Genomic DNA, 26,781 nt, shown 5'->3' on the forward strand with positions numbered 1-26,781 from the left:
ACTCCATAACGTCAATCTTGTTGGTCTGGAACCAAGATGTTGCACGTTTACTGGTGTGTTTGGGGTCGTTGTCTTGTTGGAACACCCATTTCAATGGCATTTCCTCTTCAGCATAAGGCAGCATGACCTCTTCAAGTATTCTGATGTATTCAAACTGATCCATGATCCCTGGTATGCGATAAATAGGCCCAACACCGTAGTATGAGAAACATCCCCATATCATGATGCTTGCGCAACCATGCTTCACTGTCTTCACAGTGTACTGTGGCTTGAATTCAGTGTTTGGGGGTCGTCTGACAAACTGTCTCCGGCCACTAGACCCAAAAAGAACAATCTTACTTTCATCAGTCAACAAAATGTTGCGCCATTTCTCTTTAGGCCACTTAATGTGCTCTTTGGCAAATTGTAACCTCTTCAGCAATGTCTTTTTTTCAACAGTGGGACTTTGCGGGGGCTTCTTGCAGATAGCTTGGCTTCACATAGGCGTCTTCTAATTGTAACAGTACTCACAGGGAACTTTAGACCTTCTTTGATCTTCCTGGAGCTGATTGTTGGCTGAGTCCTTGCCATTTTGGCTATTCTTCTATCCATTCGAATGGTAGTTTTTTGCTTTCTTCCACATCTTTCAGGTTTTGGTTGCCATTTTAAAGTATTTGCGATCATTTTAGCTGAGCAGCCTATCATTTTCTACACTTCTTTATATGTTTTCCCCTCTCCAATCAACTTTTTAATCAAGGTTCGCTGTTCTTCTGAACAATGTCTGGAACGACCCATTTTCCTCCAGAATTTCAGAGAGAAATGCACTGTAACCAGCATGTACAACATTTGCTGCCTTCCTTCCTTAAATAAGGGCAATAATTGCCACCTGTTTTCCAAAGAATGAATGACCTCACTAATAGAACTCCACACTGCTATTATTTTGAACATGCCCCTTTCAATTAGTGATTCAATTACACAGAATCAGCAGCATGCATGTCATGACTGTTGGGTCTGTTGGATTTCTATTACTCTACTACACCTGCTAGTAAATTATTTGCCATGTTGTAGAAATATCATTTCTACCAAAAACAGTGATTGATCAGGTTAGTGATGTCTGACTGCCATTATTTTGAACACAACTGTGTATGGATATATATATATATATATATATATATATATATAAATCTATTTTGAAATATATTGAATATGGCCAAAATTGTAGTATTTCAAATATATGTCAATATATTTGGGAAGAATATTTTTAAAATATATTTCAAATATATTTTTCTTCCATTTGGGCACTTCCGTTGCAGCGACGTACCTGTACAACTGCAGGTATCACCCCAGCACCATTTTTTAGAGCTTGCAGTCAGTTGTCTTGAACAAGCAATCTGAGCAGCTACTAGCTGCTCGACTGCTTGTACAAGGAGCCGGAGGGTACCCGGGAGTTCTGAGTGCAAGTCCACCCGCTGGCCGGACAGCCGAACAAAGCCAGAATCAGCTTTGACTGGCTCTCCTTTATTGTAAACCGGAAGCAATGACCTGACATCACTTCAAATTCACTTGGAAACTTTTGGTGCCATTTTTAAAAATCTGAAAGCATTCAAAAACATCAAGATTGGTGTTTTGAATGCTTTCAAGTGCAAAAGAAGGATTAGGGGTCTCATAGACCCCAGATCTCTCCATAAAAATACCTGTAACAGCAATAAAAGTGATCAAAAAAATTTAAAGTGAAAGTGTAAAAATAAAAAAATGAATAATTAAAACAAAAAATTAAAGAGCCCCCCCGTGCTCATGAGCAAAAGTGAGTGCACGCGTCTGTCTCGTGTGCACGCAAACAGCGATTGTCCCACACATGTGAGGTATCGCCACAATTGTCAGATCATGGGCAGTAATTCTAGCACTAGAACTCCTCTGTAAATCTAAAGAGGATACCTGTAAAGGCTTTTAAAATGGTTGTAGCCTTTGCACGGGCAACTGTAATTGTAATGCATGACATGTTTTGTATCTATTTACTTGGTGTACCATCATCTTTTATATCTTGCAAAAAAAATGGGTTATATATGGTATTTTTTTGCAATAAATTTCAAAAAGTGGAGCTCCACCCAAAAGGGCAAGTTCCGCTTCAAGTACTGGTTCCCTGCTACCTGTGAGGAGTTGGTACCTTTGGGGAGTAAGGGGGGTAACCAATTTTGTCAGGTACCTGTTCCCACTTTCGCTGAAATTGCCTAGGTGATTGGAAGAGGAAGTTGTCCTCCCTCCCTGTAGTCTTGAGACCATTCACAAGGCGCAGCATGACTTGTGCATGCATGGTGGGCACCTGGTTGTGAAGCCGCAAGCTGGCACAGCTGAGTGCTCACACTTAACCACTCGCCTACCGGGCACTTTTTCCCTCTTCCTGCCCAGGTCAATTTTCAGCTTTCAGTGCTGTTGCAATTTGAATGACAATTATGTGGTCATGCAACACTGTATCCAAACTACATTATTACAATTTTTTTGACAAATAGAGCTTTCTTTTGGTGGTATTTGTGTACCACTGGGGTTTTTATTTTTTGCTAAACAAAAAAAGACCAAACATTTTGAAAAAAAAAGTTTTAATTAGTTTCTGTTAAAAAGTTTTGTAAACAAGTGATTTTTCTCCTTCACCAATGTGCGCTGATGAGGCTGCACTGAAGAGGAGGCACTGATGAGGCTGATATGTGGTACTGATGGGCATTGATAGGCGGCACTGACAGGTATCACTGAGAAGGCACTGATGAGGCTGCATTGATATATGGCACTGATGGGCATTGACAGGTGGTACTGATGGCCAGCACAGGTGGGCACTGAAAGCCAGCACAGGTGGGCACTACTGGCCACACTGATGGGACTACACTGATCATCAGGGCACTAATGATCAGTGTAGATGTCCCCCTGACAAATGCAGTTTACAGCCTCTCCTCTGCCATGGATGCCCTTGCCAGAACTAGCCAATCGTGCTATTGCCATCTTCTGGCTATACCACAGTCGGGAAGTGGTTAAGATGCTGGCACCGAGGACCAAGGATAGCCGGAGAACCTGGCTGCTGTGAGCACATTGCTGGATGGTGGGACAGGTGAGTGCCTGTTTTTTTGAAAGTCAGCAGCTACAGTTTTTGTATTTTGTGTAGTTTTGACTGGAGCTCCCCTTTAAGTAGTGAAGGAGGGCTCTAGATGGCAGCCCTGGAGTGTGCAGGGACAGCTCCTCTGCTACTACCAGGCAGGATAATACAGTGACAGCCGACAGCCAGCCTGATCCCTCACATGCAGCTGCCTGTCCGGTGCAGTCCTCCCCCGGCACCGGTCTCCGGTGCTCCCCGGGCACACACACACAGCTCGGGTCCCGTTACTTCCCAGCAGTGACGTCACTCCCAGGATGCAGCGCGCAGCTGTCAGTGCAGGAAGATGGCGGAGGGCGGAGTGGTTGATCTGGAGACTCAGAGAGCAGAAGTGTCAGGGCTGCTGAAGACCCCGCTGCGGAGGGGGGACACCTGGTGAGTGCGGCCCGGGCGGGGAGAGGGCTCCGGGAGGGGGACGGTTCTCCGATGGAGGCAGACATAGTGTCGGCTGCAGTGACTGGGAGCCTGTGGTGTCACAGGGAACATCTGTATCATGTCCCGGCACCGCTCAGCCCGGCACAGGGGTCACCTGCTCATTGTCAGTCATGGGTGAGTGTGTGCCGGCCCGGGGCCTGTCTGCTGCCCTTCACTCAGTACAGGGGCCTGCCAGGCTAGAGAGCTCCATGTGCCTGTCTACACAGCTGGGTGATGGGGGGAGCATGGCATCAACAACCTGTCTGCTGCTGACACTCAACTCCATAGATCAGCACACAGTAACTGTCTAATGCGCTCAGGAAAAAAATGTTTTTACCTAGCGCAACTCGCCAAACTGCATGTCGCAGCACCTGAAAACACTCTACGGCGCATAGACTCCAATGAAGTGTCATTTTGTGACATGTCAATAAAGTTAAAAAAGGTAAACCATACCAAGAACACAAAGTACCACCTGTACACAACAGACTTCTGGCTGCTTCACACCAGGAAGAGGCAATGCAGTTTGAGACCATTCACTTTGATTGGGCTCAAATCGCACTGCAGCGCACCAAACGTAGCACATGCACTACTTTTGCAAACACACTGCAAGCGGATCGCATGATATTTCTTTACCATGCAATCTGACGCATGCAAACGCACTTCATTTGTGACCTGCATTTGGGGTGTTGTTAACATTGACACCTACTGCAGATTGCAGCTGCAGTGCGTTTTGAATGTGGTGCAGGAAACACGCATTGAAGACAAGATTATCACTCCGCGTTCTGGTGTGAATGGGGCATTACTTGAATAAAAACCACACACACACACATATGTATATATCTGGTGTGAATGGGGCATTACTTAAATAAAAACCATATATATATATATATATATCTATCTGGTGAGAATGGGAATGGGGCATTACTTAAATAAAAACCATATATATATATATATATATATATCTGGTGTGAATGGGGCATTACATAAATAAAAACTATATATAGTGTGTGAATGGGGCCTTACCTAAAAAAACCCCCATATATATATATATATATATATATATATATATCTGGTGTGTGAATAGGGCCTTACTTAAATAAAACACACATATAAATATATATATATATATATATATATATATATATATACACATACACACTCCAAACAGGTGTGGTGAGCAGCACAACAGGTGTAGATTGACTGCAAAGCAATCAGACCATCCCACCAGTGATATAGAGAAAAAAAAATTAAATCAGGGATTGCTGCACTTAAAATGTATTGAAAGTCAGTAAACATTTACAAAAGTTACAAAAATTGCATATTTTGTTCCAAAATGCAGCAGTTTCTGGCAAAGGCTTTAACACCCTTCCTCAGGCTGGAACATAGCTGAAATGACATTCACAATTAGGGTTGCCACCTCATCCCTTTAACCGGAACACATATTAATGACACAGGTTCTGTGGCTGATTAAGGAGCTAATTAAACTCACTTAGTGCCTTATCTGCAATAAATTGGCCTCAGAACCTGTGTGATTAATATCTGTAAAGTGTATTTATATACATCACAAATAGATCATACCAAGCAGGAAACAATTAGATAATTATTCTACTTCAAGAACACATGGTATGACATTTTTCAATTATTTCAGAGAGGAAGCTCCAGTGTCTGGGGATAAAAAAAAATAAGTCAGCAGCTCCAAAACTGTAGCTGCTGACTTTTAAAAAAAGGAACTGATACTCACTTGTCCCTTAGATCCAGCGGTGTGCTCGCTGCAGCCGGGTTCACCAGCCGTTCTCTGTCCCTGGCGCCAGCATTTTAAGTGTGAACACCCGGCTCTGACAGCTTGTGGCTTCACAGCTGGGTGCCCACTGTGCATGTGTGAGCAGCGCTGCACATTGTGAATGGTCCTGTAGTCTTCTGGAACCTGTCACATGTCCAAGAAGACTGCTGGGGGGGGGGGGGGGTACTCGTCCTCCACTCTCCAAAGGTGCCAATCTTTAATGGGGTGGCAAGTCCTTAAAGCAGAACTTACCCTTTTGTGGGGAGCTCCACTTTAAAGTGGTTTTAAGGATCAACATTTTTTTTTTACCTTCTTGCATTCTATGCATGAAGGTAAAAAAAAACCTGAGAACAGCACCCACCCAGCCCCATCTAATACTCACCTAAGCCCCCTCTCAATCCAGCGATGTACACTAGCGTCACAGATATCCCGGGGCTCCGGAGCCATTGGAAACAATGGGATTTTACTTGTTGAGCATTGAGCTCAAAACGCTCAGGTGTGAACAGGGTCTAACTGACATTCATTCTTTACTACCAATGAAGAGAAACAGCCCACAGAAAACCTGTTATAAAACCTATCCAAAATATGGACAAAGAAACAGAAGAAAATATGCTTCTAAAGAAATAAACAATAATAAACACAGTTAGAAACTATGGGATTAAGCCTGGGTTCACACTGATGCGGTGTGGAATTTGCAGCAGTTTCTGTGAGAATTCTGCACTGCATCACAAACGCACCCCGTTCATGCGAACCGCTGCGGGTGTGTATGTTAACACCCCAAAATCGGTCCGCAAAACATGGTGCGATGTGCACAATCGAATTGCATAGGTGTGAATGCCCATGGGATCCGATTCTAGTGCGGACCAAAAAAAAGGGTGCTTCACCTCTATGATGTGGTGCGATTTGGGCCATACAAAATGTATGGCTCAAATCGCAACGCACAGAATTCGCATGTGATTTGCACAGGAATGTGGTGCGGTTCCTGGGCGAATCATATGCGATATGCCGCACCGCACAGGTGTGAACCCAGGCTAATCTGGTGCTTTTTAACCCCTTCTTTTCACTTCTCATGTCGTATACACAAGTAAATGCAGATCACACAAGAATTATTATACCCCCTTACCCTAAAACAAACACAGATAAATCCAATATTTCGCTTATAAAAAAGTATATATGCGATAAAATTGCAGCTCAACTGCCTTCATTCACTGCCCACACACCCATGTGGACAAGCCCTAAAGGGTAGCTTTCATTGTAGTACCCATGATCTCTATTCAGGTGCTGTCTCCTGCAGACTCTCTCTGAGTCCAGCGCCAGTCCACATTATGGGGGCCAAACATATTCTGGAAACTACTCACATCCTGTGCCTCTCTGTCCAGCCACAGTTGCTAGAAATCTCTGGATCCCATCACTTTGCCACACTGTTCACATATGAAAGTTGAGAATGCTGCAGGGAATGGCGTCATGCCAGCCTCTTCAGATTACAAGACCTGCATACTACCAGAGAAGGAAGAGAAGAAAGCAGACTCAAAACTATATAAAAAATTGTGTATATGAAATAATTTATTATTTTTACATATGTATGTCAATGAGGAGTTGGGCTTTGAAGTGTGTGTAAACCCAAGAACAAAATTTAAATATATAACAGCTCACCTGTCCGCAGCAGTGGTGACTAAATTTGTTTTCTAATGTAGTCACAGCGGATCATGCTATGACATTTACTGACCTAGGGTGACAACAGCCTCAGATTCTACATCTGTGTAGGACCTGTGTTGTCACCCTAGACTGCTTTCTCCCAATTTGGACTACAGGCTGACATGCTGTGACCTGCACATTCCCTTGAAGCCATAGGCTAACCCTAAAGCTGGCCATACAGTTTGTGACTTTTGTCTAGTTCCTGAAGAACCTGTCCAAAATTCACTTTGCGAGTTGCCCTGTTGGCTCCCATCCTGCCTAATATCCTTTGATTGAAAAATTGAAGCAACTGGACAGAAAATTGTTGGCCTACCAGTGGATACATCCACTCAGATGGAATCACTGATCAGTTATTCTGACAGCTGCTGCTGGCCCATCTGGGGGATTTGGCCATCTGCACTATATTGCATGGATGGAGGAATCTTTTTTTTTTTTTTTTTTTTTTTTTTCCCCACCTAGCAAAATCGCTAATCACTCAACAGGTCTACATAGTACACTTTGGTTTCCATTATAATTTATTTCCTTTCATTAACGTCACAGAAACCACAGAATGCTCTTGGAAATAGCTGTGATTGTATCCTAAACAATGATTAATACAACACCTCTCACTTCATTCCACAGGACAATGGGACAAGTGGGGATATATAGGTGTTGTGTAGGAGTCTCCTTTTGTACTGAAAGGCAATAAATAGCAAAGTGCACACTTTAAAGAGTAGCTTCAGACCCCCAAAAAATATGTCCTTTTTTTCCCCACAAATGGAGCTTTCTTTCGGTGGTATTTGATCGCCTTTGTGTTGTTGTTTTTTTATTTGTTGCGCTGTGAGCAAAAAAATTAAAGACAATTTTGAAAAAGAAACAATATTTTTGACTTTCTGCTATAAAACATATCCAGTAAAAAAAATTTTAAAAATCAAGTTTCATCATTAATTTAGGCCAAAATGTATTCTGCTACATGTCTTTGCTAAAAACAAAAATCCCAATACCTGTAAATTAATTGGTTTACATGAAAGTTATGGCGTCTACAAATGGTGGTATATATACTGGTATTTATTTTTTAATACTAGTAATAGCAGCAATCAGCAACTTATAGCGGGACTGCCACGGGCATTCTGACAGTGGGGGGGGGGACTAACTGCCACTGACAACCCCATTAACACTAATACAGTGATCAGTGCTAATAAAAAGCACTGTAGTAATGACACTGGGCAGGAAGGAGTTTACATCTGGGGCGATCAATGGGTTAACTGTGTGCTGTTTTACTATTTTGTCTGTGTGTGCTTTACTGTGTGAGCACACTGCTTTGTATTGCGCTGCTATGTAGAGCAATACAAAGCAGCGTGCTGGTGCTGACAGGGGAGAGATCTGTATTGTTTACATAGAGACCTCTCCCCTGTCAGTGTTCCTCGCCGATTGCTGGGTGCCGGCTGGGAATCTCTGACCAGGATCCGATGATCGACAGCTGTAGCCACCAATGGCGGTGCGGGTAGGGCTGTGCCCCCTACCCTGAGATACAAAATCATGTATATATACATGATTTTGTGCAGCTCTGCCTCCCGGTAGCAGTACTTCTGCTATAGGGCGGTGAGGAAGTGGTTAAAATCCAGTAATACACTGTCTTACCCTGCTCTGCATATCCTCAGTTGCTCTTCATTTTTAGGTATTGTGCCGAATTTGTAGAGGCCGATCTGCTGACAGCCTGAAATTGGAACTTTACTCATAACAGTTGATAAAAATAATGTTCCTTAGCATGGAACATACATTCCACATTAATAATTATGCAACCAAAATTAGTGTGCTGTAATTTGCCTCTAGCATTGTTCCTGTTTTTTCTTGCTGGTGGCTGCCATTTTGTTGAAGCCCAGCAGCAGTTAAAGCAGAACTAAACCCTCCTAATTTTTTCAGCCAAGGAAGCTGCCATCTGTTTGATTCTGCAACTGACATGATGCACATATAATCAGCTATACGTCCTCATACACACTTGACGTTTTTACAGTTGCTGTTTTTGGCTTTTGATAGTTTTTTTTCTACAGCTAGTAAACCCCCCAGCATGTTATTCTATGTGTCCATGCACACTTAGGCCCCATGTACACGGGACGTTTTCATTTCTGAACGATGGAAACTAACTGCTGGAAAACGTAGGTTAAAAAACGTCTGTTTAGCCGCGTTTGCTTAACGTATTTATGCGCGCTTGTGTTTAGAAGCGTTTTTTAAAGATTAGCACAGGAGAACCTCCCAAATGCCCAGAATGTACTGAAAAGTGGTAAATTAACTATTTCAGACTGTTTCAGAGAAATACAGAGAGTAGAAGCAGAGACAGCAGTATGTGTTGAGATTAGGTGTGAGTTGCTCATTAACATTTCTTTTTTTTCCAAGGGTGGGAAGGTGTCTGCTGGAGTGAGTCATTAAGGTCACCTGGCAGGGGGTCTTCATGAGGAATTTGATGTGTGAATGGTTATTAACATATCTTTTGTTTCCAAGGGTGGGAGAGGTCTGAGGTGTGAATTGGTCATTGCAATGTGTGCCAAGCTTGGTAGGAGCATCCTGTGTTAAGTGTTTTGTCCATCTGAGCACCTTGAACACTCCTTGCATGCATTTTTCAGGCTCTGGACAGCATTGGGAACTGGAAGAATTAAAAAATGTAAAACGCAAACGCTCATGAATGCGATTTGCTGCATTTAGCCGCGTTTACAAGTGTTTTGCATTTGAAACGCTGATAAAATCGACGTCTGAACACGTTTGTTGCGTTAAAAAAACGACTGTAAACTCAACTGCATGTAAACGACTCTAAATGAAGAGGTGTACATGGACACATAGGAAAACATTAGGGTGAGTTCAGGGGCTGCTGAAAAAAATGCTGAACAGCTCCTAAATGTGCGTTTAGCAGCTGCAGTGTACATGAGCCCTTAGACTGTAATCAACTTTTTTTGGCTGGGACATTTTTTGGGTGGAAAAAAACCCAGGACTAGTGGGTTTCTAGTGGAGTTTTTTTAGCTGTAAAAATGCTCAAACGCTGCAAAACGTGGTAAAACGCTGCAAACCAGTGTTTTTGGACCTTTTTTTCTTGTAAAAGAAACCGCTAAAAAACGCAAACGTGGGAAAACACTGCTAAACGTTAATGCAAAAACACAAAAAAAAGTTGAAAACTCTTGTTTTCAACGTGACTTTACACAGCTAACGTTAGCAGCGTTATCACAACGTCCCGTGTGCATGAGGACTAACACCAGTCATTTGATGGTTTGACAGTTTGGTTGAGAAGACAAGCAAATGTGACAGCTTACCTGTTAGTTTCGCTTTAATCTTTAATCTGTCAACAGATGAGCCTCTATGAATTCGGCAGAGTGCCTAAAAGTGGTGAGCATGTGCAGAGCAGGGTGAAACAGTGTATTATTAGGTTTGAAGCAGTATAGATACTTCTTTTTAATGTTTTACATAGCTATACCTGCAAAAGGGACCAGCCTGAAGTGATCTGGCAGGCCTTCATTTTTTAACTAGGGTACTATGCTTTAAAGTGGAACTAAATCCGCTTATTCTTTTCAGCTAAGGAAGCTACCATCTTATCCTCTGTTTAATCTACAACTTCCATGGTGCTGCACATGTGATCAGTTACGACTCCAGCTTTTTGATGGTTTGACAGTTTGGTTGAGGACACAAGCAAATGCGACAGTTGGCAGTCCTAGAATTCCAGGAATGTAAATGTTTTTTGAAACTTAACCTCCCTGGAGGTATTCCCCAGTGTAGCTCGGGGTAAAGTTTCAGCACCACAAGCGGTAACCCCGAACTACACTTGGGAATACCCTGCAGCATTGCTCCAGGATCTCTTCTTCACTTACCTTGTCCTGCACTTCCGCGATATCCCCCCTGCAGTGTCCCCTGCAATGTCTTCCAGCCGATGCCGGCATCTGTCTCCCGGGTTCCGTTCCCTGCGACGTCAGGACATATGGGGACGGAACTGGCGAGAAAATTGTATAAGTGACATTCATTAATTTCACTAACATCTCATAGTAAAACATTACTGTATCAAACCTTTGTCCTGTGCCCTGCCTGCATTTTTACTGTTCTTTCAGCCTGGAAACTGAGAAACGTCCATGGCGTCCAAAAAGCGTCCCTTTAGGTCAAAAGCGGTTTTAGACCAGCTGGAGAACAGCGATAGTAAATCAGAACCACTTGCAGAATTGAGTGATAATGATTCGTGGGGAAATTCGTCATCAGACACTGAAAACGATTCTGCGACTTTGCTCAGTGATGTGCGAACTTGACGCTATATTTCAAATTTCAGTGTTTTTAGTTTGATTATATTATTGAATTAAATTTAGTATTATTTTATTATTTTTTACGATTATTAAATTATATTTTGTGATTTTGTGTTTCAAATTTTAACATACCCGGGATGTTTACTAGACTCTTGTTCGGACAGATTTCAGTGAGTTATTCCTAAAAATTACAGACCTACAATAAAAAAAATACATATTTCCCTGCAAAAAAAAATTACCGCTTTGAGCACAGAAATATGGACATAATCAGACCGTTAGGGAGGTTAAATCTATGGGTTTAGTTCCATTTTATGATTTACTGCTGCTCAGGAGCTCTGGGCTTCAACAAAATGGCAGCCTCCAGCAAGAAGAAACATGAACAATGCTGGAGGCAATTTACAGCACACACTAATTTTAGTAGCATCATTATTAATGTGGAATATCAATGTATGTTCCTTGCTAAAGAGCATTATTTTTTTATCAAGTTGTTGTGGGTAAAGTTCTGCTTTAGGAATTGATTGTACAATCCTCCAGCAATTGTATGATGGAAGGGAATTCCTAATTGGATAGAAATTGAATACACTGTTTAAGCAGACTCTCATACTACTTATCAATGAGTAGGGCCCTATTCACAGATGCGAATGGGGCCGTTAGAGATTACATGTGAGAGACCCAACAGGGGTTTCTGGCGATTAGCTGTGGGTGCATGTCCCACTGAAAGCAATGGGAGGCTGACAGGTCCTGCAGCTAATCTCAATTGCTCATATGTAATCACTCAAGCAGCAATTACCTGCGAATGATCGGCCCTGGGTGTAGACAGTCTATTTGCAGGTAAACATCAATTGAGTGATTACATGCGAGTGGCCGTCATTAGCTGCGGAAGCTGTCAGTCTCACATTGCCTTTAGTGGGGCTTCCATTTGCAGCTATTTGCCAGGAACTCCTGCAGGGACTCCCATATGTAATTGCTAATGGCCCCATTCATGAACGTAAATGGTGCCAAGGGGTAATAGAGACTGCTTTACCCTCTTACAAACTCAGAGAAGTTGTGTTTTAGAGTAAAGCAACAATAGTTCTGCTGGGCAGCAATGGCTAATTTTTGCCATGGTTGGGGAAATAATTTCTGATAGAACAAAGGTGGTAGGATCATGTATATGGGTGAAAATATTTTCTTTCATTTTTGTTCAATCATTTCTGAACTGTGTCGCTTCCAGTGCTGGCTATGTTGTAGATATTACAAACCATGCTAAAGAAGCATCTTAGTGGGCAGCATGTGCAGAGGGTTTTACAAGGGCCGTGGGTAAGGGGGTGCCAGCAGGGGGGCACACACACCTGGGTGAATCAGATGGGCAGGGACGGTGATTGTAACAGCGGGGTGGGGGCGGGGGCAATTACTGGAACCGATCCCCTGTATGGCCCTCTATGTAGCAGCTGAAAGCTGACTTCTCAGCTCCTTCCTGCTGGCTTTCAGTTGTTGCAGAGACAGCGCTTCAGAATGGTGGCAGCGTCTGGTAAATATGGCACATTTACCAGCCCCTTCCTTTCCTGAATGAACACAACGAGTTATTGGAATCAATCACTCACTGTGTTCATTCATAACTGAAGAATTTTTTGGGGGAGGGTGCCAACACTCGAAGATTATTTCGGCCCCCCCAGACTGAAGAGAGCAAACATCAGTGGTGCAGGTGGTGTCAGGTTGACTATATGGGGCCCTGTGGTTTCTAACAGCAGCCCTGGGTTTCACAACGGGTAGTATGTGAAGAGGAGTACGGAGGGTATGCCAATGAGGTGTATTTGCAGAGAGGCATGTAGGGGAAATGTGCAAAGGAGGAGCACAGAGGTTATGATGGTAGGCAAGGTGTGTAGGGCAGGAGTGATAGGGTACAACAGCGAGGAAAATCGCACAGGGACATGGGAGCAATTTCATTAAGGGTGTAACACTGAATGGGTGAAAGAAGGCTCCATAACTTTTTTTTTTATATACAGTACATCATATAGGAATGATAGCTCTGAGTACTGAGGGAGGGCATTTTGCTACTGCCATAGATAATGGGAAGTCAGATGTGTATGCTGGGGCAGGATATAAAGAGAGACAAATGAGGCCCCCTTCACACTGGCAGTTATGTGCATACATTAGGTTCCAGCAGAGATAATTATCATTCTTGTGGTTGGTTGACAGGTGTATGCTAACAGCAGAAGCCACATACAAAGTAATGACAGGCTGAGAAGAGCCATCGCTGTTTGCCTGTATCGACATGTATGCGATTACCTGTGGTTAAGGAAGGATGCGTTCAGGCTTGGACATCTGTCCCTGACCACAGGTAACTGCTGGAGAACTGTGGATGTCATTAGCTGTAAGAAAGGCAGTTTTTCAACTCTATTTTTTGCATTGCTAATTAAGTCTGCTGTAAGGCATGTTTTTTCAAAATTTAAAGTGGTATTTTACGCTGGTTTTTTTTAGTTTAACATGCTGAGCACAATAAAATAAACATTTGTTAGTAAACTCCATATTACAAATCTCACCCCAGCATTTGCAGTTTACAACTTTCAATGCTGCTGCTCTCTCAGTGCTGCTTACCTGAACGTGAAATGTGCAGTCTGGAATCAGTATTTTAACTTTGAGAAGGGAGAAGCACCTTGGTGTGTGTGTGTACACAATTCTAGTACCAACAGCAGCCAAGAAATTGCATTTTCAATATAATGCCAGCACTCCTGGCCTCCATACCATGTTTCTTCATGACAGATTTCATTTAACAGATCACTGTTTATACAGCAGTACTTCTGGTGTGGACTGTTTTCAATGAGCTAACCCGGTCAAGTGCAAGGGCAGATATGTTATCGTTGCTTCAGAACAATGGTTTCCATATATATCCTAAGTCTAGTTTTAGAAACGTTTCTTCTTTGGAGGCAGGCATGTCACTTTGCTTTGATCGTCTAATTCTATTGTATACAAGTTTATACAGAATATTTGCAACTTCCCAATGCATTATTTGAATTAAGACAAAGAGTGTACCTTCTTACATTTTTATTGTCTTCAAACCACCATCAAACACTAGCATAAAATAAATGGTCTACAGAGGTCAGGACTTACCAAAAGTGGTCCAAGGAAGAAAAACTGGTGACAGTGTAATGGGTGGCCAAGACTCCTTGATGCATATAGGGAGCGAAGGTTGGCACGTGTAGTTTGATCCAGTACAAGAGCTATTGTTGCTCAAATTACTGAAAACGTTAATGCTGGTTCTGATAGAAAGGTGTCAGGACATACAGTGCATCACAATTTTATATGGGGCTGCGTATCTGCAGACTTTTCAGGGTGCCCATGCTGACCTGTCTCCACAACCATAAATGCCTACAATGGCCACATGCGTACGGAATAAGGTGGCCTGATAAATTTGATGAATTTAAGAATGGTTTAAGGAACACAATGAGTTTAAAGTGTTGAATTGGCCTCCAAAGTTTCCAGATCTCAATCAAATTAAGCATCGGAAAAAAGCAAGTCCAATCCATGGAGACCTCCCCTCCCAACTTGCACGGAGTGGTTGTAAACCCTCTCATATGCCAGTAAAGTGACTGGCCTCTGGTGATACACAGCGATGAAACAAATCCTCCTACATAAGTTGTACCTGTTTATCTCCGCTTCTCTAAATCCAATCAAAATTTAATTTTATAAAGTTTGTCTGAGAGTTCAGAATAAAAGGGGACAGGGGGCTGAAATTACACAATACAGATCTCGGTGAGGTGAACTGTGAGAGGTGATTGGAGGGAAGAGACACGCAAACTTCACACAGGAACAGAGCTGAGGCTGCATGCTGAAGATCCTTCCCATCACCATTTTTCTCATTGTGTCAGAAGTGACTCATGCTGATGGCAAAAGAATGAGGCAGCAGACAGAAATGGCACTTAGTTCTCTGGATTGAGACAAGTGCACACTATAGAGGGATTTGCTTTGTTCATATTTCATTTCTGACTTTTACAACCACTCTAAAATATTTTATAAGTCTTGTCTGAGAGTTCAGAAAAAAGGCGGAGAGCTGAAATTACACACTACCAAGCTTATTGGGGAGAGCACTGGAAGCCGATGGGAGGGAAGGGATACTCGCTCTCCACACAGCTCACAGGAACAGAGCTGAGGCTGTTAATCAGCTAGAGGTCCCTCCGCTGTCACCATATTTTTCTTGGTGTCAGGAAAATGTGTCAGAAGTGACTCATGCTGATAGCAGATGAATGAAGCAGCAGATAGAAATGAAATGTAGTGCTCTTAATTAAGACAAATACACACTATAGAGGGATATGCTTTGTTCATATTTCATTTCTGACTTGTACAAGCACTCTAAAACATCTGCAAATGACGGCTTGGTGCCAGATATCACAGCATACCTTCAGAGGTCTAGTGGCATCCATGCCTTAATGGGTTATGGTGGGTGGTCATAATGTTATTTTTAACAATGAAAACCAGCGCAAACCCACATGATCAATTACATTAATCAGTTTAAAAAAACATTAATGAGCTAATAAAGTAAATTATATATAAAATATATTGATATAAAAATATATATAAAAATTTAAAATTATAAGTCCAGTGACAAAAAAGCAAAGTGACAAAAAATCAAAAAAAACCCCAGAAAATATATATATATATATAATTACAGTCCCGTGACAAAATTAAATCAAATTAAATTATAATATATTTTCCATTTGATTCTTCCGTGTTACTGATCCCTTCACCATCCACCAGTGCAGAAATCAACATTAACCGCACTCACCAGATAATGGTGAGTCACACGCCTTTCAGGATTGTTAAGGGCTCCTGGACCCCCTTTACTTTGTCTGAGACCTCCAAGTGCTGTTTCCTCTTATGTCTAGGTACCTCTTCTGCTTACTCCTCTCACCGAATCCCCCAAAGGAAAATCAGGAAGAAGAAAAGACCATAGCGTGATACCGCAGTAACTTCTCCTCAAATTAATCTCTCCAGACCACTCACATTCTTTTGCGGGATATAGCCCACTTTTTATTCAAAACAACAGCGATTCTCTTCAAGAATGATCCACTTTTCATGTACACCGATTATACAAGGACCTCACAGTTTAGTGTGCAGCAGGATGGCAGACCTCAGCTACAGACTGTGAGGTCCTTGTATAATCGGTGTACATGAAAAGTGGATCATTCTTGAAGAGAATCGCTGTTGTTTTGAATAAAAAGTGGGCTATATCCCGCAAAAGAATGTGAGTGGTCTGGAGAGATTAATTTGAGGAGAAGTTACTGCGGTATCACGCTATGGTCTTTTCTTCTTCCTGATTTTCCTTTGGGGGATTCGGTGAGAGGAGTAAGCAGAAGAGGTACCTAGACATAAGAGGAAACAGCACTTGGAGGTCTCAGACAAAGTAAAGGGGGTCCAGGAGCCCTTAACAATCCTGAAAGGCGTGTGACTCACCATTATCTGGTGAGTGCGGTTAATGTTGATTTCTGCACTGGTGGATGGTGAAGGGATCAGTAACACGGAAGAATCAAATGGAAAATATATTATAATTTAATTTGATTTAATTTTGTCACGGGACTGTAATTATATATATATATATATATATTTTCTGGGTTTTTTTTTGATTTTTTGTCACTTTGCTTTTTTGTCACTGGACTTATAATTTTAAATTTTTATATATATTTTTATATCAATATATTTTATATATAATTTACTTTATTAGCTCATTAATGTTTTTTTAAACTGATTAATGTAATTGATCATGTGGGTTTGCGCTGGTTTTCATTGTTAAAAGTTTTTGGTCCTTTGTACCTGTGCACAGCAGCATCTCACGGGGATTTGTATGGTAAATAGGAAGTCCTGAGCGCTGAGGTTTTGTTTTTTTACATATTGGTCATAATGTTATGGCTGATCAGTGAATATAAAAACATGGACATAAAATATTTTACAGGTCAAGGGGGCACATATAACAGTTTAAAACGATGTTGCCTGGAGGTTCTCTTTAAAGAATGAGCACTTTTTTCTGCTCCCCCTCCACTAACCTAACAGAACCTGCCCCCTCCACAAATGCACAGTCACTGAGATCCGACACCTGCAGCCTTCTGTGTTTGTTTACATCCAGTGTGGAAAGTCTTCTTTCTTTGGAATCCATAGGATCTATTGCAATTTTGTATTGTTGGTACTTGTTATAAACAATCATACCTAATCATCTGTGTTTGAAGTAGTCAGTGTTTCATCCTCCTGGTAAAGATTCATAACATGTGAGGTGAAAATAGATGTATGTCATTAAATGGTAAACGTTCATTGTTTGAAACAATTTATCAAAACATTGACACGGCCTGCACTGATGTGATCCATAGACTGCAGAGCTTGTGCTCTGACCATGAATTTATTTAGCTAGAAACTCCATGTGGTGACGAAGCTTTGAATTCATGTTTCAGTCCCGTGGAGACTTCAAGGGATAGGGTCTGTCTGGAAGGCTACATTTCAATGTTAAGCTGTAATAGCTAGGAAAAACTGAAAATATGCTGCAAGAGTCCTTCATCCTAGATCAAAAGGTTGATGCTTTATTAATGTTTTACCAATGCAGCATGTAAACTCATTATTTTGTTTTTCTCATTTCCGTGTAATATGTTGCTGAACTTTTCATACAGAACACTGAAGCAGTCATGTCATTACTTGCAATGCATCTTATAATCCACATGTATAAACTCTGTACCTTGGCATTGCAGGGAAGCAGATATAACCATTGCTTCATCATTTGTTATTATTCAGACAAGGGTTGAGGTTTCAGCATTTTTTTGTTTTTATTTATTTTTATGACTTTTTTTATGACTTTTTTTTTTTTTCCCTATGAACAGAATGTAGGAAAGCTGTCCACATTCCCCACCAAACCCCACATTACCCCTTGGAAACCCATTCTAATCAGTTTTTTAACTGGATTTCTGGCACAATTCACAGGTATTTTGTATTAGCAGTGTTTTTAGGGGACCAAACAAGGGACAATGTGCATGTATTGCAGCGAGTTTCTGCATTTTTTTTTTCTAATTTGGTCTGCCATGCACATTAAGATATGGAAATGTTGTTCACGCATACATAAAGACGGTGTTGTAAGTGGTTGTAAAACTCAGACATGAAATATGAACAAAGCATATCCCTCTCTAGTGTGTACTTGTCTTAATTAAGAGCACTAAGTGTCATTTCTATCTGCTGCTTCGTTCCTCTGCTATCAGCATGAGTCACTTCTGACAAGTTTTCCTGACAGCAAGAAAAAAATGACAGCGGAGGGACCTCCAGCTGATTGACAGTCTCTCTGTTCCTGTGAGCTGTGTGGAGAGCAGGTGTCCCTTCCCTCCAATCGGCTTTCAGTGCTCTCCTCAATAAACTTGGTAGTGTGTAATTTCAGCTCTCCGCCTCCTTTTTTCTGAACTCTTAGGGCTCATGTACACGGGGCTTTTGGAAAACTCTTCTGAACGGTGGAAACTGACTGCTGGAAAACATAGGTTAAAAAACGTCAGTTTAGATGTGTTTGCATACCGCATTTATGTACGTTTGCGTTTAGAACCGTTTTTAAAAGATAACCTCAGGAGACCTTCCCAAATGCCCAGAATGCACTGAAAAGTAGTAAAAAATTAACCATTTCAGACATTTTGAGAGGAATAGAGAGAGCAGACACAGAGAGATCAGTATGTGTTGAGATTAGCTGTCTTTTCTGGTTGTATTCAATATGGATCCCATCATGAGCATAATGCAACATGTTCTACCATTTTTCGTTGGTGTGCTAGGTCCATTTGAATACATGGAAAATGCTTTGCATGCATTTCTGATGATGAAAAAAGGCTCTGGACAGCATCTGGATATGGAACAGTTAAAAAAACGCTTCTAAACACAAACGCTTATAAACGCGGTTAACCACGTTTACACGTGTTTACAAGTGTTTGGCTTTGAAACGCCGGTAAAATCTATTCCTGAACGCAAGTTTAGTGTGTTCAAAAAAAGACTGTATACTCAACTGCCTGTAAATGACTATGAGTACATGGACACATAGGAAAACATTAGGGAGAGTTCAGGGGCTGCTGAAAAAAATCGCAGAACAGCTCCTGAATGTCAGTTTAGGGGCTGCAGTGCACATGAGCCCTTAGGCAAGATTTATAAATTCAGCACTTTGAACAGAAGTAGAGAAGTGAAGACTGTAGACATACAGGTACAACTTATGTAGTAGGATTTGTTTCATCTCTGTGTATCACCTGAGGTCAGTCACTGCACTAGATATACGTAGGGGTTTACAACCACTTTAATGTTTTTGATCGAACACACTGCAGTTATTGCTAAAATGTATTTATTTATTTATTCCAGGTACTTGTATAGTGCCCTCAATTTTTACACAGCACTTTACACATATATTGTACATTCACATCAGTCCCTAACCCTCAAGGGGTGTACAATCTAAGGTCCCTAACTCACATTCATACATATACATACTAGGGACAATTTAGACAGGAGCCAATTCCCCTACCAGCATGTCTTTGGAGATGATTTTAAAATTGTTTTCCCCTAAAAGTAAACCTGTATACACAGAGGGAACCATCTTGTGTTGCTTAAACAAAAATTAATCTTCAGCTGCAACTGAAAATTAATACAATGAATATATTTCTATATTTATTTCCAGTAAGTACGGAGTAAACACTGTCTATATTCTCTCTTTAAAAGAGGAAGGTGCCCAGTTCACAGAAAGGATGGCCACTAATATTCCATGACACATAAATGAGGTCTTGGCAGGGATTCTATAGTACACAGCAGTTCTAAGAGCCAGAATTACATTTGAATCATCAAAATTATACCAACAGACTTGCAGTCAATAAATAAAGGATTGAGTTATTTTTGTAAATCTATTCCATTTCAGAAGGTTGCTAGAACACTAACACAGTGTAAAGAACACGTAGCAACCAAGTAGATGGCAGCTTTCAGATGTTCCTAGATTCATGAAAGATGCATTTTGTTTTGTTGCTCTGGGTTACCACCTTGTACTTATCTGACTTTCTGAGTCAGGTGTATGTGTCCACTGGGAAGTGTTGTCAGTAATTGGGTTGTTCTATTTCAGGAAGGATGCTTTTCTGCTTTATAACTCTAAGGAAACACTACTGTGTGGAGTCGCAGAAAATGCATTGCTTTCCTGATGAGTTTATTGTGAAGGTGCTTTTTCTGTAGATCAGAGGTCACTAAACTATGGTCTGTGGGCCACATTCTGCCCGCTACAAGATTCTGCTGTAAGAGTTCAATCTGAATGGGACCCCGATGTAAGGAGGGACTCTGATGGGCTCAGGTTTATTTGGAATTTCTTTGCTTTGTTTTATTGAAATTTATTTTTTTGCTGTTTTAAATCAGTAGTCTCCAAACTGTGGCCTGAGGGCCGGATGCAGCCCTTTGCTAGCTTTTTTATCCAGCCCTTTTCCTCCCATTGATATGAAGCACTGTTTCTCCTGCTGAAACAATAATAATGGGGCACTATTCCTCCTACTAGTATCATTGGTAGGGCGCTGTTCCTCTCACTGACACCAACAATGTGGCACTGTTTCTTCCACTGTTACCAATGATGGGGCACTATTCCTTCTACTAGTATCAATGGTAGGGCGCTATTCCTCTCACTGACACCAACAATGTGGCACTGTTTCTTCCACTATTACCAATGATGGGGCACTATTCCTCCTACTAGTATCAATGATAGGGTGCTATTCCTCTCACTGACACCAACAATGTGGCACTTTTTCTTCCACTGATACCAATGATGGGGCACTATTCCTCCTACTAGTATCAATGATAGGGCGCTATTCCTCTCAGTGACACCAACAATGTGGCACTGTTTCTTCCACTGATACCGATGATGGGGCACTATTCCTCCTACTAGTATCATTGGTAGGGCGCTATTCCTCTCTCTGACACCTACAGTGTGGCACTGTTTCTTCCACTGATACCGAAGATGGTGCACTATTCCTCCTACTAGTATCAATGGTGGGTGCTATTCCTCTCTCTGACACCAACAATGTGGCACTGTTTCTTCCACTGGTACCAACGATGGGGCACTATTCCTTCTACTAGTATCAATGATAGGGCGCTATTCTTCCCACTGACCCCAACAATGTGGCACTGTTTCTTCCACTGATACCGATGATGGGGCACTATTCCTCCTACTAGTATCAATGATAGGGTGCTATTCCTCTCTCTGACACCAACAATGTGGCACTGTTTTTTCCACTGATACCAATGATGGGGCACTATTCCTCTTACTAGTATCAATGATAGGGTGCTATTCCTCTCACTGACACCAACAATGTGGCACTGTTTCTTCCACTGATACCAATGATGGGGCACTATTCCTCCTACTAGTATCAATGATAGGGTGCTATTCCTCTCACTGACACCAACAATGTGGCACTGTTTCTTCCACTGATACCAATGATGGGGCACTATTCCTCCTACTAGTATCAATGATAGGGTGCTATTCCTCTCACTGACACCAACAATGTGGCACTGTTTCTTCCACTGATACCAATGATGGGGCACTATTCCTCCTACTAGTATCAATGATAGGGTGCTATTTCTCTCACTTGACACTAACAATGTGGCACTGTTTCTTCCACTATTACCAATGATGGGGCACTATTCCTCATACTAGTATCAATTATAGGGCACTATTCCTCTCACTGGCACCAACAATGTGGCACGGTTTCTTCCACTGATACCAATGATGGGGCACTATTGCTCCCAATAATGGGGCACTACTCCTCCTCCCATTGAGCACCAACCCTGAGGTCATGTTTTTTCTCACTGATACTGAGCTCAGGACATTTTCTCGCCCACTGGCCACAATCTGCCCCCCCCCCCAAAGTCTGAAGGTCAGTAAACTGGCCCTTTGTTTGAAAAGTTTGGAGACTTCTGTTCTAAATCAACATTTGCTGATTACAGAAAAAATAGAAAAACTTAATTTCAATTTGATTCATTCATTTATAAATCTGAATATTTTTTATCAGCCCATGAATATTTGTAGCATATACACAGTGTTGGCCCTGTTACTGAAAAGTTTAGATAATAGAAAAGAGCAATGGTACTGTTTGGGTCCCTTTTTGTTTTTCAAAGGGTGCTTTGTGAAGAAAATACCAATCTTCTTTTATAACATTCTTCCTTATCACGCAGTGTATTTATTTGAAACCAGTTCAAACAGGGATCCCTTTGCTTGTAAATCCTCTTGTGACATGTGTTTTTAGAGGAACATGAACTTTCTAGGTAAAGGCATAGGTGCCCACTGGGAAGTGTTTGTAATTGGCATGTTCTTCCTTAGGGAGGTCATTTTACCTTGGTGTGTTTATTAAAAAGACAATGCTTTCCTCTTATTATATGAAATTATAGAGACTGCCTCCAGAAAAAAAACATGACTATTAGACTAAGGGGTTTTATATAGTATACTTTGTAATACAGTATTTAAATTGTTACTAAAGCTATAACAGTAAAATCAGTCTGTATATGCAGTAAAGCATGCTTGTTATACTCACTGTGGAACCTAATGGGTTACTCTTCTGCATTGTGTAAAAACGCTGTATGATCCTGACTTCTCTGATCCTCCCCTTCTTCCAGTGTCCCCCTCTAATCTCCTGATAAGACCTATGTTTGGAGTCACAATGCACATGCTCTGCTTGGTGTGTATTGCTAGAGAGGTGTTTTTTTTTTTTTCTTGAGTGAGTGCATGTGATCAGCACAAGACCAATCAGCACTGTCCAGACAGAGGTCAGGGGTTCTGCATCCTCCTAGAGCAAAATGGAAACTCCTCCTACAAGCTTTAGTCAGTACCTGGCTGGACACTGATAGAAGTCACAAGCCTGCTCTAACTGCTGATGTGAAAAGGTATTTAGCAGTTTATATACTCAAATAATTGCACTTCCATGTTGTGTGTACCATAGGAGACTAGATATAGTGAATGCAGTGTCCTGGGTTTAGTAACACTTTAATGTATATCTAAAGCCAGAACTAGTAGTCACTGGGACATAGTGATGGGAAATCCAAATTTAAAAGCTGTCACCAGAACAGGAGGGATAGCAGTTCCAGGATTTCCCTTCACTTTCCTCTTTTCCACATGGTTCTAGATATACTATACATATTCTCATATTGTTCTTAGGATCCAGTATGCTGACTATGTTTAATGTAATTTTGTTTGTCTCTATTCAGGTACTTGATTGACAGTCGCTGGTTCAAACAGTGGAAGAAATATGTGGGTTTTGACAGCTGGGACAAGTATCAGATGGGAGATCAGAATGTGTATCCAGGTCCCATTGATAACTCTGGACTCCTCAAAGGTCATTCTCTAATATTTTTGAGTTTGTGGTGAAAACATTGTACCGTGTAAAGGTAGTTACATTCTTTTTGCATGCCTGTCATTTGGAAAATAAAGATTTAAAACAAACCTGTACTTTCCCATGTACAGCAAAGCAACAGGTTTGCTGTAATGATGCTCTCCCCAGCAGCATACTTGCCCTTTTATTGGTCCCTTACCAACCCATTCAGCTACAAAGAGCGATTAAAAGACGCTCTTCCCGAGTTTGCGCAAGTCTGAGGACTGTCTCCCTGCCCCCACATGACAGAGCTGGACCAATCACATATTGATAGAAGTGAGTCAAATGCTTCTCCAAATCTTGAAGTACTGGGTATTTTTGCGCCCCTAGTGGCTGAAGGAAGCAGTAGAGGAGGAAAGGCAAGTATGTGCTGCAGAACTCCATTCAACTAATTATGGGTTTTCTACAACAGGTTCACTGGAGCTTTTTTGGGGGTTTTATAGAAAAGAAAGTGAGAACTTACGCAATCAAGATTTTCAAACTTATTATTGTAAAAATACTTATACAATAAACTATGTATATCGTATCTTCAATACTGAGATCAGGGCAAAATCGATTTTAGCATTTAGCTGTCGCACCACAATAATCCAGGGGCTCATATTTAAGCAAAGCACTGTAGTTAACCATCTAATGGGTGGTATTGCATCCCTATATGTTAATACAGCTCAAAATCAATATCAGATAAGGAGGCGGTCACCCATTTTAAAGTGTTGCTAATATTTGAACCTGTAGTGTACCTGTGTTTATGGAATGTGGCAAACACTGTTTTAGTGGAAAGTGATCTCAGGCTAAGTTTATACTTCATTTTTACTTTGCAGGCATCTGTCAGAATTATCCCCAGCAGGCAGTGGTGCCATGCACTAGTACAACACACTATTTCATGGTTTTTCTTGTTTATTTGTTTTTTAAGGAAAACTTCAATCTTTTCAGTTTGTCTAAATGTTTACATGATTGTGATTAACTTCGTGTAAGGCCCCTTTCACAGGGGAGGACTCTGTCCACTGATCCCCTGCTGATCTGAGCAGAGCTGGCGGATGACAGGTCTGTGCTCACTCAGTTTATGCAGTGCAGCCACGGATAGAGCCCGCTCTGCTCTGTGGGTGGCCGGTTGTAAACAGTCCATTTACACCTGACTGCCCTCCGATCCGACTGGCCTAGACAATGGATGACGGGTCCCCTTCTGTTTTTTTGGGGAGAAACAGATCAGAGGTAGGCAGGTGTAAACCAGCACAAATCCATTTTTACCCATGGGTCCATGGGGGTGAATGTATGGACTGTCCCATCAAGTCTGCCTGAAAAACTAACAGACCTCATTGGACCCTTTGCGTGAAAGGGGCCTAACTCTTGCATTAAATGTTTGTTTTGTAAAGCCTGTTTTTGTGTATAGTTTGTAAATATACCAAGGGTGTAGATATATATATTTTTTTCTTTCCTAGTGTGTTCTGCCTTTGTCGCCCTGAGGGAAATAATGAGACAAATTGTTGGAGTGGCAAAATTACAGCGGGAGGGGCCTAAAACTTAAGCCTAGTTGTTGGGTACATGGCTACAATCTTTGTACCCAAAAAATACACTTGTGAAAATCTGTGTCTATGGACAAAATCAGGGGGGAAAAAAGCACTTTAAGGGAGGTTGTGATGAATGATAACTGGGGATAAGCTTTATTTGTTATACACGCATGAAATGTTTTCTAAAGAATTCCATTAACTACTCAGACTTGATTTTTATATAATGTATTATTTTCTATAACTTGGATCTGTTAGGACCCATTCATACCATTGTGTTACGAACTGGGCTACAAAGCCATAGGGAAAATAGTTCTATAATAATCTATAAATTAATTTGTTCATTTATTATTTGTGGAATACCTGCAGCAGCCAGGGAGCAACAAGGTGGCAGAGTCTGAAGACATGAGTCACCGGAAGGGTACGTATAGATGCTCTTCTTTAATAAGGCATTCTTGGATTTAAAGTGACCATGTGATGACAAGGTGAACTGGGCCTCTTTTTTTAAAGTATTTTGCCATGAGTAGCCACTCAACCTGGGACAGGCACTGTTATTTCACATACCACTGGTTGAGAACCTATACAGAAGTTCTTAGCAGCTGTTATTCTATGTACTCACATTCTATGTAATGTCTTTGCTTTTAAAGATTCCAGTTGTTAGTCTCAATTTTTAAATGCTGACAGTCTCTTTCGCAGATACTGACACACAGTCTCTTAAGGAGCATCTTATTGATGAGCTTGATTACATTCTGTTGCCTACCGAAGGGTGGAACAAGCTTGTTAGCTGGTATACGCTGATGGAAAATCAAGAACCCATAGCTCGCAAGGTACTTTATGTTCTTTGTACATTGTTTCATTGTGTGGCTTTTTGGTTACATTTATAAAAGCAAATGCAAAGGTGTATGCTAGATAAAAAGCTTGCTTTTGTCTGCTAAATGTCACCATAAAAATTATTTATCAGATGCTAGTTTCCACTATTAAGATTTTCATTTTTGTGCACAATTAGTTTTCAAACCCCTGTTGTGTGTGTGTGTGTGTGTGTGTGTGTGTGTGTATGTATGTATATATGTATGTATGTGTGTATATATATATATATATATATATATATATATATATATATATATATATATATATATAAAATCTCTTTTTTCAGGAAAAAGAAATAAAAAAAGTAGGGGTGTGATATATATATTTTGGTCTGCATTTGGAATGTGCACCTGGACCATGGATGTCAAATTGGAAGCAGCAGCTGTGTCCGTGTGGCCTCTTTGACCCAATTTACAGTTGTGTCCAAAATTATTCAACCCCCACTGAAATTGAGTGTTTTGGCCAGTTTGACATTGCTTTTGATCATTCAGTCATCTTGCTTACATTTACATTAAAGAGGCACTTGTAGGTCAGACAAATATAACATAACAGTTATAATGAAATAACCACAAATGTCTTTTCTGTGCTCACAGCATTATCAGTTTTATTCAACCCCCAAGTGACATTCAATCTTAGTACTTAGTACAGCATCCTTTTACAGTTATAACAGCTTTTAAACGTGAAGCATAGCTTGACACAAGTGTCTTGCAGCGATCTACGGGTATCTTCGCCCATTCTTCATGGGCAAAGGCCTCCAGTTCAGTCACATTCTTAGGCTTGCGCACTGCAACTGCTTTCTTTA

At 41.2% G+C, this 26,781-nt stretch overlaps 1 protein-coding gene across 4 annotated transcripts in view; it reads left to right on the forward strand.

Moving 5' to 3' along the window:
* Window positions 1–3,284: 3,284 nt before the first annotated feature.
* USP15 (ubiquitin specific peptidase 15) overlaps window positions 3,285–26,781 on the forward strand; it is a 129,752-nt gene continuing 106,255 nt past the window's right edge. Inside the window, exons 1-3 of one of the 4 annotated variants that reach the window (XM_089674035.1) lie at window positions 3,285–3,490; window positions 23,447–23,574; window positions 25,797–25,939. In XM_089674035.1, coding sequence (XP_089530161.1) covers window positions 3,402–3,490; window positions 23,447–23,574; window positions 25,797–25,939 — 360 coding nt within the window. In that variant the 5' untranslated portion in view covers window positions 3,285–3,401. The remainder of the gene's footprint in view (window positions 3,491–23,446; window positions 23,575–25,796; window positions 25,940–26,781) is intronic. The other 3 variants (XM_089674036.1, XM_089674037.1, XM_089674038.1) reach the window with 3 other exon arrangements.

Source organism: Staurois parvus, unplaced genomic scaffold (assembly GCF_062004578.1).
Source record: "Staurois parvus isolate SC_StPar_1 unplaced genomic scaffold, SC_StPar_1.0 ptg000147l, whole genome shotgun sequence".
NCBI classification, from domain to species: Eukaryota; Metazoa; Chordata; class Amphibia; order Anura; family Ranidae; genus Staurois; species Staurois parvus.